The sequence below is a fragment of the Orcinus orca genome, chromosome 6 (genome assembly GCF_937001465.1).
Source record: "Orcinus orca chromosome 6, mOrcOrc1.1, whole genome shotgun sequence".
Classification (NCBI taxonomy): domain Eukaryota; kingdom Metazoa; phylum Chordata; class Mammalia; order Artiodactyla; family Delphinidae; genus Orcinus; species Orcinus orca.
The window spans coordinates 56,801,953-56,819,696 of NC_064564.1; the positions used below are offsets into that span (position 1 = coordinate 56,801,953).

At 36.7% G+C, this 17,744-nt stretch overlaps 1 protein-coding gene across 1 annotated transcript in view; it reads left to right on the forward strand.

Moving 5' to 3' along the window:
* FREM1 (FRAS1 related extracellular matrix 1) overlaps window positions 1–17,744 on the forward strand; it is a 168,421-nt gene that overhangs the window by 150,100 nt on the left and 577 nt on the right. Inside the window, exons 29-35 of the mRNA XM_033439762.2 lie at window positions 3,799–3,948; window positions 5,398–5,636; window positions 6,318–6,365; window positions 6,639–6,803; window positions 6,983–7,111; window positions 7,549–7,661; window positions 16,107–16,192. Of these exons, the coding sequence (XP_033295653.1) occupies window positions 3,799–3,948; window positions 5,398–5,636; window positions 6,318–6,365; window positions 6,639–6,803; window positions 6,983–7,111; window positions 7,549–7,661; window positions 16,107–16,192 (930 nt within the window). The remainder of the gene's footprint in view (window positions 1–3,798; window positions 3,949–5,397; window positions 5,637–6,317; window positions 6,366–6,638; window positions 6,804–6,982; window positions 7,112–7,548; window positions 7,662–16,106; window positions 16,193–17,744) is intronic.

Consider the following 17,744-nt stretch of genomic DNA (forward strand, 5'->3'; position numbering starts at 1 on the left):
TTGGCCACGCCGTGCGGCATGCAGGATCTTAATTCCATTTCCAGGGATTGAACCTGTGCCCCCTGCAATAGAAGCGCAAAGTCTTAACCACTGGACCACCAGGGAAGTCCCCATTTAGACATTTTAAGAAAATAAATAAATATAGCTTATAAATGAAAAAGAAACAACACTTGGGTGTTCATTGCTTTGGAACTTATTAGCCAGAAACTGTTTCATAAGCTGATGTCTTCCTTTAGAGAATGTTAGAATTCCCCGTGTCCACAGGTCCTGTAAATACTTATTTACTCCCATCTTGTTCATCCTTGCCTCTTTCAGATCTGGTGTCTTCATCCCCATTCCCACCCCTTTCACCCAAAGCAATCTGTTCATTTCTTTAAAAACAGCAGCTTCCATGATTGGTGAGGAAACAGAGAGTGAGAAATCAAAGACAGTGGAATATCATAGGGTTTGAGAGCTCTTGGAGGGAGCTGAAGAGAAACTGAGGGACTTTTCAGTCTAGTGAGCTACACTCAAGTAAGCTTGCCTTGCAGCTTTGTACCAAACCAAAAGCTAACCCTGACTACCTTGCCTTCTGCTATTGTGAATAATCTTGAGTCAAAGTGCAAATATTCTTAAGAAAATGATTGTTTTCCTTTAAAATAAATGTTCTTCAAAGGTTTGCTGCATTCTTAATTGAGACTTCATCGTGCCTGAGTCAAAATGTTTTCCAAAGAACAGCTCTCTCACGTGGCATTTGCTGAAAAACATCGAGAATATGTCTTTCAATAGTGAAATGTGTTTTGCAGGAAAATATCCAGGAATTAACTCACTCTGTAAAGTGGGCTATGTCTGCATAACCTGACACCTCTCTCTCCTCTTCAGCACCTTTTGTTTCATGGGAACAGGGGGCCAGTTCATGCCTTCTGAAATTGTTTATAATTACCGTGATTTCACAAATACTTTGCACCTTGAAGGCTGGAGAGGAAGGAAAAAGAAAAACTAAGAAAGTTCTGATTTCTAATCTCATTAACCTAAAAAAGGAGGTCCTGTGTGCCTACCTGGTAGACATATAAACAAAGTTGAAATGCAGCAAACCAATCAAAAGTACTTAAATGAAACTTGGAATAGATCTTCTCTAACCATCTGGTTCTACTTCATAAGGTTTTACAAAAACTTTAAGGTTTTTTGGGGGGTGGGTGGGGCAGTGGGGGGAAGGGGTACTATAATTTATTAAACAGTTCTTAAAATAAGAAGGCAAATGGTTGGGGCTTGGGGAAAAAAATTTTTTTGTATTGGATTTTTATTTGAATAACACTTAACTTTATGGGCTTTGAGAGTCAAAACAGCTCTCTGAATATTAAAACCTTAGTATTCATATGCCTTCTTCATTGTCAAGTCTCTTTTCTCTCCATGCCAATTTATTACAACAGCTGCCTACGTGGATTCCCAACTTCTAGCCTCTCTGCTTGTCTGCCCGGGCCCCTAAATCTTCCCACATACCACTTTCAGGTTCATGTTTTTAAGACATCCATTTTCAAGAGCCTTCCCTGTTGCCTGTGGTTTAAAGTCTGAGTCTGACCCACCTAGTGTCGAGGGTTCTCTGCAGTCTGGCTATACCTACCACCTCTCTTCCCTGGCGTGACCTCTCTACTCCAGCCGGGTAATCTGCTCAGCCCTCCTGATCAAGGTCTCTGCTTTGCTATCTAACTGACTTTGCTTCTGTTGTTTTCCCATTTCCTCCCAGGTCCTTCCAACTCTGGAGCCCACATACATGTAGTATTTACCATCTATTCTGTACCTTGTGGCAGCTAATTATACACAACCTGGAATAATTGACTTTTTTGGTATTTACATCTTGTCTCTTCAAGAAGCTTTTAAATTCCTTTATGTCAGGGCTTCCTTATGTTATACCTCTAGTATTCTCCCTAGCGTCCACCAAAGGCAAGCACATAATACAAAATATATATTTTGATGGACTGATTCATCCAGCCACGAGGTGGGAGTTCTGTAGTTTATATTAAATGCTTCAAATTTTGTCTTTGTAAAGACTATGAAAGTAATTGATTTAAGAACTCAGTGGAGGGACTTCCCTGGTGGCGCAGTGGTTAAGAATCCACCTGCCAATGCAGGGGACACGGGTTCAATCCCTGGTCTGGGAAGATCCCACATGCCACGGAGCAACTAAGCCCGTGCACGACAGCTACTGAGCCTGCGCTGTAGAGCCTGCGAGCCACAACTACTGAAGCCTGTGTGCCTAGAGCCTGTGCTCCGCCACAAGAGAAGCCACCGCCATGAGAAGCCTACGCACCGCAACGAAGAGCAGCCCCTGCTCGCCGCAACCAGAGAAAGCCCGCGCGCAGCAACAAAGACCCAACGCAGCCAAAAAAAAAAAAAAAAAAAAATCAATGAAGGACTAATACATGTTACAACATGGATGATACTTGAAAACATTAAAAAAAAAAAGTTCAAAAAAAAAGAAAAACTCAGTGGATACTGAAAGCTTAACAACTTACCTGTCAGCCTATTTTTTTTAAAGAAAATTATTTCAAAGACCCTTAATTTTTCTCTCTAAGTGCAGGCAAGAGTAGGATAAGTGAACAGTTTCCTCTTTCCATTGGATTCTGTCGGGGATTGATGAGACTTAGATTCCATGATGAACTCTATAAGCAACATACCTTCAAGAAGGAGGCCATCATCTAGCTAGCACAACTGAGAGGCATAAATCTGTAGAAAACAACCTGCAAGGAGAAAAGAATCCGATTTTCAGATGAGAAGACTAGAAAAAAATGTTTAACTGCTTATATAGATGGGTTTATGGGAATAAAATCACTCAAATAGCCAATGAGTAAATGACACAGAATAAAGTTTCAAAACTTAGTCCTCAAAGGTTAAACCATAAGTTTATCTTTTTCCCCTTAAAACTGAGCCATCTTTCTTCCCTAAACAATACTTTCGTTCCTTCCTGCCAACTCTTCTAAATAAACCCATGGGGGATGTCCTGCTATCCACGTCATGGAAACTGGTCAAGATTTGACAATTTCAGAAGTTTCTTCCCACTTTAATATTTTGTGGTTTTGGGGTTGCTTTGTGTCCCGTCTTGGTGGTGACAGGATAGCTGGGGATATGCTTGTAACATCAAAGCTCTTTTGCATTAAGTTCGCAAAGTTACTGTGAACCAAGCTTGATTGTAACTCCATGAACAGAGGCAGACAGAAAGAAAAAAAAAAAATTGGCTCCGTCTATTTCAAGAACCCCCCCAGCCTATAAATTCTCTGTAGGAGGATATCAAACTCCTGAGTATTACATCATCAGAAAAAGCATTTGTGGGCTAGAAGGATCTCAGGAAGTAGGGCAGCCGATGGAAGCAGCTGTCGTTAGAAATCAATCATTTCTGTGAATAGCATGAAGTACCATCCAATAATCACTTCTGACTGTCTGCATCAACATCTTAAGGTTTTTCAAACTATTAAGATTTAAAGATTGCAGTACTTGTTTATTCTTAAGGAGAGAAGGGGCAGGTCAGGAAAAAATTGTCTTAGATCTCAACTGCTCACCATTTTTTGTTCATCCCTTGCCTAATGCAGCTCGCTTTTTTTGTTACAGTGTTTGCATTTAAAGGGAAACATCATTGTCCAGGAACAAACGTGGTCTCTTAATATTATTTAGGAGAACAGCACGACTTCAGCGAGTTGGTAGCAGTACAATAGCTCACTCAGGCTACTGCAGTCTAGCTGTAGACATGTTAATTAATATATTTCTCTGACACCTAGGTGATTGAAATAGCAATTAAAGAGTAATTAAAATGTTTACTTCTTGTAGGAATGTCAACTAAGATGTGGAATATAGCAATTACCTATGACGGATTAGAGGAAGATGATGAGGTCTTTGAAGTAATTCTGAACTCCCCCGTGAATGCGGTTCTTGGCACAAAGACAAAAACGGCAGTGAAAATTTTGGACTCAAAAGGAGGTATTCTTTTGATCCTCATCTTGAAATCAGGAGCAGTCCTGGCACTGTAGTTGCTTGCTTTCAACAGCCAGTGTGCTTGATAACACCTTCAAATCAAAATGCGTAATTTCTTGTCAAGAAAGCAACCTCAGTCGTGATGTAGGCCCTTTATTCTGGTTTCTGCTTCATGTGGTTTTCCTCCTGCTAAGAATGACCGTTTGAGAAAAGCAACAAGTCAGAGCTTCGTTGTTTTTTTCCTCACCCGTTTGTTGTTCTCACCAAGGGGGAAACAATGTCGCTGAGAATCTATCGACAATTATTTTCCCCCCAGAGTTTATAGGACTGTAATTATCTTCCTCTGTTAAAGAGAGCTCTTAATGCCTAAAATCTGAGTCCCCACTGTAGCGTGACCCCGAAAATTCTGAGAGGAAGGAATTGGAGAAAAATAGATGTGAAAGATGCAGCTGGCTTGGGGATTCAGGAGCAGCTGGAGAATATTAATTAATAACCTTGGGTTGCACGGCCAAATAGGTCCTGGATAGTATATGCTAAAGAACAACGTGTGAACTAAATAAAATAAAGAGCAGCCCAAAGTCTTGGTGCTCTGACGTTTTTCCTACCAAATACCTTCTACTTATTTGTCTATTTAGCAGTTGACAAGTGTCCAGTTACTATGCTTGGTCTCACCTTCCTATTTTGACACATCACGCCCTACAGGCCGTATGTTTTTCTTACCTGAAATTTATTATCTCCTCTTTCTCATCCTATAATAAAAACAGACACTATCCTCTTTCCTTTACCATAGAATCTCTCCCATACCACCTTACCTCACCAAATTCATTTCTTTTTCGTAGAATTTTCTGGTCACATTAAGTACATAAATACATAAAATACACACTTTACGCATGAAGTGTAAAGTGTCCAGACGAGGCTGCTAGGTTTAGCATTTTTTCATACTTATTGGCAATATTTCTAATCTGGAGCTCCATTAAGATTTACTGGATCTTTTCTGTAACAGTTAAATGCTCATTTTTATAACTGTTAACTTGATTTCACTGACATCTTCAAACAATTCCAGTTTCTCCCTCTAGGAGATTGGGGAAAGGATGAACACTTTAAAGTGTTTGTGCAATGATACTTGATCAGGGAGTAAACCCGATAATATGGAGGCGTTCTATAATATGAAGGGAGGCTATTGCCCAGGTAGATGGGATGATCATAAAATCACGACAGTGATTTTCATCTGTGGTTCGTGAAATCAATTTCATGACTTACAGTCACCCTGTAGATGTGCAGAAGGGCACAGCCTGATGAAGAGTAAAGGGGTTTCTGGCAAATGGCAGAAAGGCAACATCTGGTGGGAAAATCATCCGTCTGAGTTTAATGACAAGCTGCTCCAGGGACTTTCTCCATGTGATCACTTATCTGTTTGTGTAAAATGAACTGACCTGCCATTTTGTGCGCCTCCAGGACAGTGCCGTCCTTCATATGCCTTCAATGCAAACATGCCCAGTGCATGGGAGAAGGGCATTTGGAGGCTGCTCTCCCCAGGGGCTTCCTCACGCACCACTTCTGGTTCCTTTCATCCGGAAAGAAGACCCCTTCCATCTTCCAAGCAGCTAGCAGTCGCCAAGGGAGACACCCTGCGGGACTTTGATTCTGAAGATCTTTCTCTCATGAAGCTTAGGACCCAAGGGAATGGCAAAAGCGTAAGGACGGGGACCTCTTTGGTTTTGATGTGTGGAGTGCATACTGAAAGGATCAAAAGATCTTAATAAGTATTCTGAAACACTGTGGAAGCTGTTCTGGTTCTCACAGTGACTGAGGGCCATGGTGATTTTCACGGTTCCTTATACCATCATGAAGTGCCTTTTGTATACAAATATCATAATGCCGACCTACTTCATTTATTGTACTGACTGAGGTGATAGATATACTGACTCATCCATATGATTTCTGCTTTGGTTCCTTTTGTGATCAAGACAGATGGGGAATGACCAGTGACGCTGAAATAGAATGAGATTAAATGATCTACTTGGGTGTGGAAACGATGGCTTTGACATTATCAGCCTAGTTTTCTAACCAGGCACACACTCATGGGTGTGTGTGTGTGTTTTCTTGGACCTCTGTGTACTATAGATGTACCAAAAAAATAAGGATGTTTTTTCTTTCTAACTGGGACTAAGAATAGATGAGTCAACATTGATAAAGTGCCATTAGGTCCAGTGATTTTATAAAAATTCCAATGATTTAGGCATGGAAAATCTTAAGAAAAACATATGTTTAAAAATTTTTCAGTCATTAAAAATATCTTATTGGAAGGGTTTTACCCTACTGCTAATTATTATTCAAGTCAATTTTTTTCATATTTTGTTCTCTCTTGATTTCAGGTCCATCCATCCTCTGTTTATAGAAATGGAACAGACATCATCTACAATGTAAGCATAGTCTGAGAGAATTTGCTAAATTTCTTGTATTTATGGATACAAAATATTTAGTGAAACTACCTTTCATAACTATTATATTTATGTATTTCTCTTAAAAACATGTTTTGAAATTTGTTTTAGAAGCTTGGGTGGTCAGAAAAAAAATACACCTTTTATCTTTTTGTTTTGATCCAATTTTTGGATTGCTCATTTTTGCAACAAATGTTTTTGTTTGCTCTCTTGGTGTTTATTTTTTCTTTATTGTTGTTTGTTGATTTCCTCAAGTATCATGGAATGATTTCCCTGAAACTGGAGGATGACAGTTCCTCAACTCACAAAAGTAAGGCCAAAGTATCCATTGTTAGTCAGCCACAAAAGACAATCAAAGTGGCAGAACTGCCTCAAGCAGATAAGGAGGAATCCACAACCGGCTCACACTTCCCCCAACAGGTATGAAAATCTCTTCACTTCCTATTCACTTTACAACAAGCTGTGTTCTGGGTCATAAAACAGCCTTCAAACTTGGGGATAGTTGATGCAACACAAATGCTACTCAACAAAGGATGACCTAAAAGAGGTACAAGCGTGATCAACTTACATCAAGTCTGAATCACCTTTCTTTGCCATAGGACCGTTTGCCCTCATTTCCAAAGAACTGCACACTGGAATTAAAGGGACTCTTCCACTTTGAAGAAAGCCTCCAAAAGCTGTATAAGTGCAATGGAATTGCCTGGAAATCTTGGAGCCCTCACACCAAGGTGGGACACAGGCCGAGCAGCCAACTACCTGTACTTGCAGCATGTCCCATGATAAGCTGAGAGAGAGGGAGTGCCCTGTCCACTCCTGCTACCTCGGCCTGCTCTGTTACACTTCGAAGGTGAAGAGGAAAAGATGGCCAGTTGGCGTTTTAAAAATCACAAAACACATTAGTTAAGCAATACAATTTGAAAAGATGTTTACTTATTTTATTCAATTATCATAATGTCAAAGTGTAAAATTAAAACACTGCTGACTTTACCAGTGTGTTCCATAAAAAGCCATTGCATTTCTCAAAGTAGAGGATTGGGATTAAGGCTGACCTCCTTTCTGGTGACAAAATTACTCACATTAGGGGACTCATAGGACTCTCTATGCTGAGAACAGACTCTAGATTGTAAAGACCATTATAATGTGAACATGGACAACTATTTTTCAGGTGGAAGATAAATCATGCCCAGCTGGGTGGCACCATCACTTAGGCTACTGCCACTCCTTGATCACAGAGCAGAAGGGCACCTGGATCATAGCCGCCCAAGCTTGCAGGGAACAGTAAGAAACCCTGTTTCACATTTGATTGATGTTTCTTTGCTGATGTTTCTCTGTTTTCTCATGGAACTGTAATGTTGCTTCATTCATTCAAGCGTTGAGTGTCTGATATCAACCTGGCTTTGTTTTAGGATTTTGGAGGGAGCTCTGTAGTTCAGAATGGATTTGGGCTGACCTTAATAATGTGTTTTGACTTAGCTCTTTTATGATAAAACTGTGCCATTGCCACAGTTCTATTTTTTTTAACATCTTTATTGGAGTATAATTGCTTTACAATGTTGTGTTAGTTTCTGCCGTATAACAAAATGAATCAGCTATACGTATACATATATCCCCATATCACAGTTCTATTTTTTAGCCTCTCTATCTTAAACTTTTGGAGAAAGTCAGAAGGAGATTCTCTGAGTCAGCAGTGTTGCAGATTCTAGATTTATTAAATAGTAATTCCTGCCCACTGATTTGAAAATATATAGCAATGAAAAGTCTTATGGCATCAGGCCTATAACCATGTAAGAGGCATTGATGATTATGAAACCAGACGAGTTGGACAAAGGGTGATTGGATAACAGAACACTCAATGAAAGATGACTCGTGGTCAGATAATGACAACAAAATTTATCTAGCTGAGGCAGACTTTAAAAATGCATATGTAACTATCTCTGACCCTCCTTTTTTGCCTCCCTGGATATTATCCAAAGCAATGCAATTAGACTAATATGTTCCATGGCTAGAAATTGAGACTAGATAATTGCTGGTGGATATCAGTCAGATTTTGCACTTCATCAAATTTTAAAAGTTATGTACATCTAAAGACACTATTAAGAAAATGAAAGGTTAGACCACATTTGGGAAAAGCTCATCTCAAATCATGTATCTGATAAAGGTCTCAAATCCAGAAAATATAAACATCTCCTACAAATCAGTGACAACCAGATTTTTATAAAATAGCATATACACTACCAAATGTAAAACCGATAGCTAGTGGGAAGCAGCCACATAGCACAGGGAGATCAGCTCTGTGCTTTGTGACCACCTAGAGGGGTGGGATAGGGAGAGTGGGAGGGAGGGAGACGCAAGAGGGAAGAGATATGGGAACATATGTATATGTATAACTGATTCACTTTGTTATAAAGCAGAAACTAACACACCACTGTAAAGCAATTATACTCCAATAAAGATGTTAAAAAAAATAGCAATTGACTTTGAGATTTCACAAGTAAAGAGAGACAGTTGGTCAATAAAGACATGAAAAAAGGTGCCGACCACCATTAGATGTCAGAGAAATGCAAATTAAAACCACAATAAAATACCACTTCACACCCACTAGAATAGTTGAAATCACAAAGACTATGTTGTAGAGCAAATGGAATTCTCATTTATTCTTGGTGGAATTGAAAAATGGTACAACCTCTTTGTAGAACTGTCTTGCAGTTTCTTATAAAGTTACATGCATCTGCCCTGTGACCTAGCAATTCTACTCCTAGGTATTTACCCAAGAGAAATAATAATATATGTTTAAAAAAAAGCACTTACAAGAATTTCATTAGTAACCTTTTTAATAACAGTAGTTTGGGTCATTTGTCTTCTTGTTATTGATTTATAGGAATTGTGTATATTTTCTCCATCAAAAAGGGAATAGACAAATTTTCTTTTCTTGATAAATTAATTTTTTTCTTTAGAATATAGAAATATTATTTTACAAATTTATTTTTTATGGAAGTATAGTTGATTTACAATGTTTCAGGTGTATAGCAAGTTACATATATATATGTATATATATTTATATTCTTTTTTTCAGATTCTTGTCCATTATCAGTTATTACAAAATATTGAATATAGTTCCCTGTGCTATACAGTAGGTTCTTATTGTTTATCAATTTTATATATAGTAGTGTGTAGCTGTTAATCCCAAATTCCTGATTTATCCCTCCCCGCCTCTTTTCCCCTTTGGTAACCATGAGTTTATTTTCTTTGTCTGTGAGTCTATTTCTGTTTTGTAAATAAGTTCATTTGTATCATTTTTTTTCAGATTCCGTATGTAAGTGATATCATATGATATTTGTCTTTCTCTGTCTTACTTCACTTAGTATGATAATCTCTAGTTGCATCCATGTTGCTACAAATGGCACTATTTCATTCCTTATTATGGCTGAGTAATATTCCATTGTGTATATATATATATATATATATATATATATATACACACACACACCATGTGGCTGAGTAATATTCCATTGTATATATATACCATTTCTTCTTTATCCATTCATCTGTTGATGCACATTTAGGATGCTTCCATGTCTTTGCTATTGTAAATAGTGCTGCTGTGAACACCGTGGTGCATGAATCTTTTCACATTAGAGTTTTCGTCTTTTCCAGATATATGCCCAGTAGTGGGATTGCTGGGTTATATGGTAACTCTATTTTTAGTTTTTTAAGGAACCTCCATAGTGGCTGCACCAATTTACATTTCCATTAACAGTATAAGAGGGTTCCTTTTATCCCCACCCTCTCCAGCATTTATTATTTGTGAGCTTTTTGGTGATGGTCATTCTAACCAGTGAGAGGTGATACCTTAGTGTAGTTTTGATTTGCATTTCTCTAATAATTAGCAATCTTGAGCATCTTTTCATGTGCCTGTTGGCCATCTGTATGTCTTCTTTGGAGAAATGTCTATTTAGGTTTCTGCCCATTTTTCAATTGGATTGCTTGGCTTTTTTTGATACTGAGCTGCATAAGCTCTTTATATATTTTGGAAATTAATCCCTGTCAGTAGCATCATTTGCAAATATTTTCTCCCATTCTATAGGTTGTCTTTTCATTTTGTTTATGGTTTCCTTTGCCATGCAAAAGCTTTTAAGTTTAATTAGGTCCATTTGTTTATTTTTGCTTTTGTTTCCATTATTCTAGGAGACAGATCCAAAAAAATATTGCTGCGATTTATGTGAAAGAGTGTTCTGTCTATGTTTTTCTCTAGGAGTTTTGTAGTATCCAGTCTTACATTTAGATATTTAATCCATTTTGAGTTTATTTTTGTATATGGTGTTAGAGAATGTTCTAATTTCATTCTTTTACAGGTAGCTGTCTGATTTTCCCAGCACCACTTATTGAAGAGACTGTCTTTTCTCCACTGTATATTCTTGTCTCATTTGTCATAGATTAATTGACCATAAGTGTGTGGGTTTATTTCTGGGCTTTCTATCCTGTTGCATTGATCTATGTGTCTGTTTTTGTGCCAGTACCATAGTCTTTTGATTACTATAGCTTTGCAGTATAGCCTGAAGTTAGGAAGTGTGATTCCTCGAGCTCCATTCTTCTTTCTCAAGATTGTTTTGGCTATTCAGAATGTTTTTTGTTTCCATACAAATTAAATTTTTTTTTTTTGTTCCAGTTCTGTGAAAGATACCATCAGTAATTTGATACGGATTGCACTGAATCTGTAGATTGTCTTGGGTAGTATGTTCATTTTAACAATATTGATTCTTCCAATTGAAGAACACAGTATAAGTTTCCATCTGTTTGTCATCTTCAGTTTCTTTCATCACCATCTTATAGTTCTCGAAGTACAGGTCTTTTGCCTCATTAGGTATTCCTAAGTATTTTATTCTTTTTGATGCAGTAATAAATGGGATTATTGCCTTAGCTTCTCTTTCTGATATTTTGTTGTTAGTGTATAGAAATACAACAGATTTGGGTAATTAGGTGGATCAATAAAATAAAAAAGATATTGGACGACTAATACAGGGTTGTCAAAATGAAGACATCAACAATATTACCTTAAATTGCCATTATTTCACAAGAAATGTTTTTTGACACCAAAAACCTAGAAGATCATAATCTCAGAATAATGGTATTAAGAAATACATAAATAGGTATTTTGTTCTGCAGTAAACTATTATAAAATCCAGTATAATAGTGATGGAAATTTTCTATCTCCCCTATTAATTCAAGAGGATTAGTGATCGTATATAGCAGATCAAACATTATGTTATAAGCAGTTTCAGAACTAACTTTTTCATATCATTGTGAAGTTAATTTTATAAACCTCTGGTTTCAGGGAATTGTTTTAACTGTAGTACTGAGACCTTTTTTTAGATGTAAAACTGAGACAGCTTTCAGAACAAGAGAAAGTTTTCAGGGGGCAACTGGAGTTTTTCCATCATATTTTAGAGAGTGACATTATGTATCTATCAGTAATATAAACTATTTTGACTTACATGTTATGTATTTACCATATTGGTCCAGAAATTAAAGCATTTATCAAATACCATTTCTGACGGTATTCCAGGGTGTGTAAGAGATAAAATATATTTGGTGTGAGATTTTTATTTTTTTTTCCTAAATTAATCAGTTTATTGTTAGGCAGATTGTTCTTTTTTTTTTTTTTTAATAAATTTATTTATTTATTTTTGGCTGTGTTGGGTCTTCATTTCTGTGCGAGGGCTTTCTCTAGTTGTGGTAAGTGTGGGCCACTCTTCATTGCGGTGCGGGGGCCACTCTTCATCGTGGTACGTGGGCCTCTCACTGTCGCGGGCTCTCTTGTTGCGGAGCACAGGCTCCAGACGCGCAGGCTCAGTAGTTGTGGCTCACGGGCCCAGTTGCTCTGCGGCATGTGGGATCTTCCCAGACCAGGGCTCGAACCTGTGCCCCTGCATTGGCAGGCAGATTCTCAACCAGTGCGCCACCAGGGAAGCCCGAGATTTTAAAAATATCATAAAAAGCTTCTAATTTTCAAATTTTAAGTGAAAAATGGGTATGAATATTTGACCTGATGGCTTTTGTATGATACTTCAATATGCATTTTATTTCAAAAGGACGATAAGAATGATGATCCCAAGAACAGTTAATACTAGTTACAGGCATTCCAGCAAATGCCTAGCAGCAGATTAAAAGCAAACTAAAACAAAAATAAAAGATCTGCACATTCTTTTGGATCAGTCATTTTAAGAGGAACACTTTTGGATGACAAGGCCACCTCCTCAGTATATTTTTCTCTGAACCCCAAGACCTCCCCTGTCATTCAACATGTTTTCATTCATTCTATGGACCTCTCTGCTTCCCTTCACCCATTACTTTTCAGGTTCATTTAGTCCTCTTCTCCAACCTCTTTCTCTTGAAAAATAAATATTCCTCTGGGAATTATCGATTCCTTCTGTGATGTAAAATTAATAGTTTCAACATTTTATAACCTGGCTATTTACCTTCTCGTGAATATTTTTAGGAGATGGTTTTAGATTCTATAATTAGAATTAATATGCATCTAGAGTGGTTTTGTTTGGTCTCAGGGACCATTTTTCAATTCTCGGTTATGTTTCCTCAGGCTCCCTTGCTACCTGATGGTCCTTTACATACGGTCATTTACAGCACCTGTGTTTCAAGAAGAACAGCAAATTTTACTCTATCCTTTGTCCTTAATCAGATTGCTAACTCAACCCAATCTTTATCTCCAATCTCCTTTGCTCCCCATTGGTGTTTTATTATTTTTCTAGCCCAGAGGAGCCAGACTTCTAGATTAGGTATTTCTTGAATTTACATACTGTAATCTCATCTGCTCATTTCCTTAGGCAGTCGTTGTACATTTGGTAATTCTATTATTATAGATCATTATCTATGAAACCATTTTGCTTTCCCACAGGAATGTCTGGAACCCCTGCTGACCTATCCTTAAAGATTTAGTCTAAAATACATCTATATTTAATCAAAAAGTTTCAAAGAAGTAGGTGTTTATTTCTGTAGCTGAAAAAATTAAGGTTTCTGTTTTTAATACTACACTTTGAATGCTTTCAACTTTCAGAGCTGTCAAAAGATTTTTATTTGTGTGTGTCTCTATATTTTATTTTTATATCTCTATAATATATACATATCTATATAGTTAATATTCTCTATTTTATTTGTATATGGGTATAAAAGAAAATGAATGGTATTTTTATAAAATAACATACAAATGCCTAAATATTTTTTTTGTAAATAACTATGGTCTAACATTTTACGTAGCCTAAACACAGCTGTTTTCCCCTCTTGCTCTTTTGGGACTTTTTGCTTCTCATACCATCAAAAAGGAAATCAAACTTGTACTTGACCAGCTAAAATGGATTTTACAAAGTATCTTTTAAAGACAGTTTCAAGGATCTTAAAGCAGGAGGAGATGTTAAATATCCTTGAATAAAACCTGTTCCTTCCTGATAAAGACACTGAGGTGGAAGTTACATCCATAAGGAAACTGGGGACAGAGCAGGAAGTGGAACCCAGGTGTCCCATGTTCTGTCTAATACACCACATTGACTGAAGCAGCCCCTCAAGCCCTCCCTCAGTCTATATTTTATACACATTTCATATTCCATGTTCTAAACCCGCAGCACCTCAGAATTACCATATTGGATGTGAGAGAGAGGGGAGAAAAATTGGCTATCATCTCTGCTGTAACTGTCAGATAGGAGCTGACAGTAAGTAGTAAAGTCAGAACCAAGTCACACAACCCAAATCCGGCAGCCCAAGGACATTCAGAAAAGTGGGGAAGAGCCTACCTATCTCAGAAGGCCCTGAAGTCACCACTGCATCATACAAAACTAAACTACTGTACTAGTAGGAAAAAAATCATTAAGAGACAGGTTAGATTATGTTCACTCTACATGATCTGGAAAAGCAGAGAAATGAATCTAAAGTTTGGAAAGATATAGGCAAAATGAAAAAAAATTCAACAGTCTAAACTTGTGACAAGTATGTATTACTAATGATGTTTCCTGCTTTTTAAAATATCAGTAGATATTAACCAGGCAAGAAGATCAAGGTGATTTTGTTTGTTTCTTTTTTCTTTTTTTTTGAGACTTTCTGTATTAGAAAAAGAAGAAAAGAAAAAAAATAATTATTTATTGGCTTTTTACTTAAAGCATTTTAAAGAGCTTTTAATGAACACTGTTGGGGAATTAGAATCAAATGTTGCTTATAGGAATAATTCAGCTAGCTGAGAAAATAATTCATAAGGAATTCTTATGCCTGTTAAGAGTGTCTGTCATCAGAAAGACAAGAGATAACAAACACTGGCAAGGATGTGGAGAAAAGGACACCTTTGTAAACTGTTGGTAGGATTGTAAAATGGTGAAGCCACTATGGAAAACAGTATTGAGGTCCCTCAAAAGTTAAAAATTGAACTACCATATGACCCAGCATTTCCTCTTCTGGAAATATGTCTGAAGGGAATGAAAATACTATGTCGAAGATGTATCTGCTCCCCCATGTTTATAACAGCATTTTTTACAATAGCCAAGACATGGAAATGACCAGGTGTCCATCAACAGATGAACAGATAAAGAAATTGTGGTACACGCATGCACGCGCACACACAAACACACGAATATTATTCAGCCATAAAAATAAGGAAATCCTGCCGATTGGGACAACACGAGTAGACCTTGAGGGCATTATGCTAAGTGAAATAAGTCAGACAGAGAAAGACAAATACTGTATGATCTCACTTACATGTGGGATCTAAAAACAAAAAGTCATAGAAAAAGAGATCAGATTTGTGGTTACCAGAGGTGAGGAATGTGAGGTGGGAGAGTTAGATGAAGGTAATCAAAAGACATAAACTTCCAGTTATAAGTAAATACAGGGGATGTAATGTATAACATGATGACTATTGTTAACACTGCTGTGTGGTAGATTTGAAAGTTGTTTAGAGAGTAAATTCCAAGAGTTCTTATCACAAGGAGAAAAGCATTTTTTTCTTTTCTTTTCTTTTCTTTTCTTTTTTTGTAACTGTATGAAATGATGGGTGTTAACTAAACATATCGTGGTAATCAAAGTTCACTATATATGTAAGTCAAGTCATTATGCTGTATACCTTAAACTTATTAAAAATAGAATTATATTTTGGGGAAAATGTTTATATATATTTGTAAGAACAGGTGCTTTAACTTCTGCACAACATACGAAGGTTTGACAGTGAGGCTGAGCCTGTTTCTCTGGGTGGGATGAAAGAGTCACACATATTGGGGTATTTGACTAAACATGCAAAGCTCAAAATGTCGGCTTCAAGTAATTTTATCTGAATAGTTTGGGTTACCTTACTGGCCAAATTAACTGGGAAATTGCAAAATTTATGCCATTTAGAGATACACTTCCCATGAGAAGAGTCATTTTTTGGCATTAAGTAATTTATATAAGTAAGCAGTTGCTGATTTTCTCAAAAGATGTTTAAAACCCATTGAATTTGTGCTTTAAAGCCCAGATATTATTACACAATATCACTTTCTTTGCTGTCACCTACCCCACCCTGCAGATACTCATTAATATAAAAAAATAGAGTATTAAAATCTTGGAAAGTTCTTTCTACATACATAGCTTTTTTTCTATTTTAAACTATCTTTGATTTGCATTATGCATTTCACATCAGCAGAAATGTTGAATTCCTTGTCACTGACACTCTCATTTCCGTGTGTTTGCACCTAGTCACCTGGGCAGCCTTGTAACTGTCCTCTCCAGGCAGCATATGCAATGGCTTTGGGACATCAGTGGAAGAAAGCCCTTTTGGATAGGCAAGTATCCGCGCTGCCCTGAGGGGGAAGGCAAGAATGTGAAGAGAACGTCTCCCTTCCTTAGGCCAAATAATTGTGGTTTACAATAATAAGCAATGGTTAGACAGTTGGACAGTCTGTCTTTTAAAACTCATCTTAATTACATAATACTTTCATTTATAGGCATCTAGCTCCAAGAAATAATGTGGAATGTGATTCAATTTATAAGTAAGAGAGTTTTTAAAATGTTATTTCTAAAAGTAAAAAATTGGAAACAGTTGTAAATAGGGGATGGTGAAATAAATTACAGTATAGCCATATGAAAGAATATTTAATGCTTTTGTAAGGTATCAAATATTAAAGACATGACAAAATACCTTATGTTTATGAATTCATTCAATGTTGAATGCATATTGCATATAAAATATGTAATGCACTGCATTTGTGGCAAGGTGCTAAGTGAAAAAGCACTGTCTACAGCCATATGAAGCATGAAATAATTTAGAATAAAAAAGAAGTGTATATATGTGTGATATACATACATATATACTTATATGTATAGACATAAAAAGAAATAAGCCAAAAAGTTAGAAATTTATTTTGTATCTCCAGTTAAGAATTATAGATCTTAATTTTATCCTTTGTTTTCTGAAGTTTTAATATTTTCTACAGTTTTAACAGTAATACAAATCTTTTCAAGCCAGTTTAGAAATAGAATTCTCAGGGTGCACTGAAGTTACTATTCTTACCATCTCTCCTTAAAGGTATTGTATTGCAGGGAATTATAATAAATGCACTCTTGGCTTCTCAAAATCTCTGTAATACTCAGTGAGCGTCTAATTCTGAAATCATCTGAGAGTATTAAATTAAGGCTGGAAGATAAATTTTCTCTATGTCCACAATGACTGATGTCAAGGCTCTATCCCCAAAAAGTCCTTGGGCATAGCATCACCTGATCAATAATTCAAAGAAACAGTCCAGAGGAGACAGTCATTCCCAACCAAAAATACTTCATTTTATTCTACCCCAAAATATAGAATGAGAACCAGTGGGGAGAGGGTTACATGCTATGTAACAAAGACTGTTTTCATGGTCAAATTTGGTTTGGGAGCTGCCAGGCCATCCTATTGCAGAGGATTCTTTTCTCATGCTATTATTTTTATTTCTATTCTGAAAGACAGGAGGAGGAATGCTTCTTTAAGAAAAATTACAAGAGCTTTACAACATTGAAGTGTAATTTTCAAAAAACTGCCAGTGGGAGTAGAGAGACAAGTTGAGAAAAGCTGCTTTTTATTAGAACTGTAGCAGATTGAAAAAACCTTAAGCTCCAGACTAAAAATAATACTTAGTAAGCTACTTTCAAATATAAAAACCGAGACATTTAAATCGTGAGGAAGAAGAATAGACAAGAGTGTGATAGGAGTTCTGCCTGTAGGATACTATGAATAATAATTGCTATTTATTAAACACTTATATGTCATGAGCTTTATATGAGTTATCTGTTTTAATCCTCAAAACAGGCTTGGATATATTTAGATATACACTTCTGAGTTGAGAAAACTAAAACTCAGAG